The 563-nt window shown below is 40.0% G+C and overlaps 1 protein-coding gene across 1 annotated transcript; it reads left to right on the top strand.

Moving 5' to 3' along the window:
* Window positions 1-27: 27 nt before the first annotated feature.
* OGAPHI_001330 (uncharacterized protein) lies at window positions 28-563 on the top strand (the record flags this gene model as incomplete). The annotated part of the gene is made up of 1 exon (XM_046202080.1): window positions 28-563. A coding segment is annotated over one exon (536 nt), but the record flags the coding sequence as incomplete, so codon positions are not given.

Raw genomic sequence — 563 nt, 5'->3', positions numbered from 1 at the left:
AAAACAACATACCAACGAATTTGAGAAATGAGAGTTAGAAAGAAGACATCTAAGAGAACCTCCACTCGTATGAGAGAGGGGATCAAGAAGAAGGCTACTGCTCAGAGAAGAAAGGAGAAAAAGATGGCTAAAAAAGACATAACATGGAAATCAAGAAGTAAGAAAGATCCCGGCATCCCAGCTAGTTTTCCATATAAAGCCCAAATTCTAGAAGAAATCGAGGCAAAAAAGATGAGAGAAATGGAAGAAAGAGAGTTAGCTAAGCAGCAAAGACTTGAAGCCAAGAGAGCTGCCATGGAAGCTGGTGTTACTGAAGAGATGATGGATGATGATGAAGATGACTCTAACGGCTTATCTGCTCTTGTAGAATCTGCACAGGCTGCCGCTGAAGAGTACGATGGTCATCCTTATTCAGAAGAACTTCAGTCTCAACCAGTTGATGTTATCGATTATGATATTGACTTCTACACAGATGCTGACAATGATAACGACTCAGAGCTAGAGAAATCGAGAAAGGCTTACGACAAAATCTTTAAAACTGTAGTTGATGCTTCTGATGTTAT

The sequence above is a fragment of the Ogataea philodendri genome (assembly GCF_020536065.1).
Source record: "Ogataea philodendri strain CBS6075 chromosome Unknown scaffold57, whole genome shotgun sequence".
In the NCBI taxonomy this organism is placed as follows: domain Eukaryota; kingdom Fungi; phylum Ascomycota; class Pichiomycetes; order Pichiales; family Pichiaceae; genus Ogataea; species Ogataea philodendri.
Note: the sequence above shows the minus strand (reverse complement) of the source record. Positions and strands in the feature narration are given on the sequence as shown.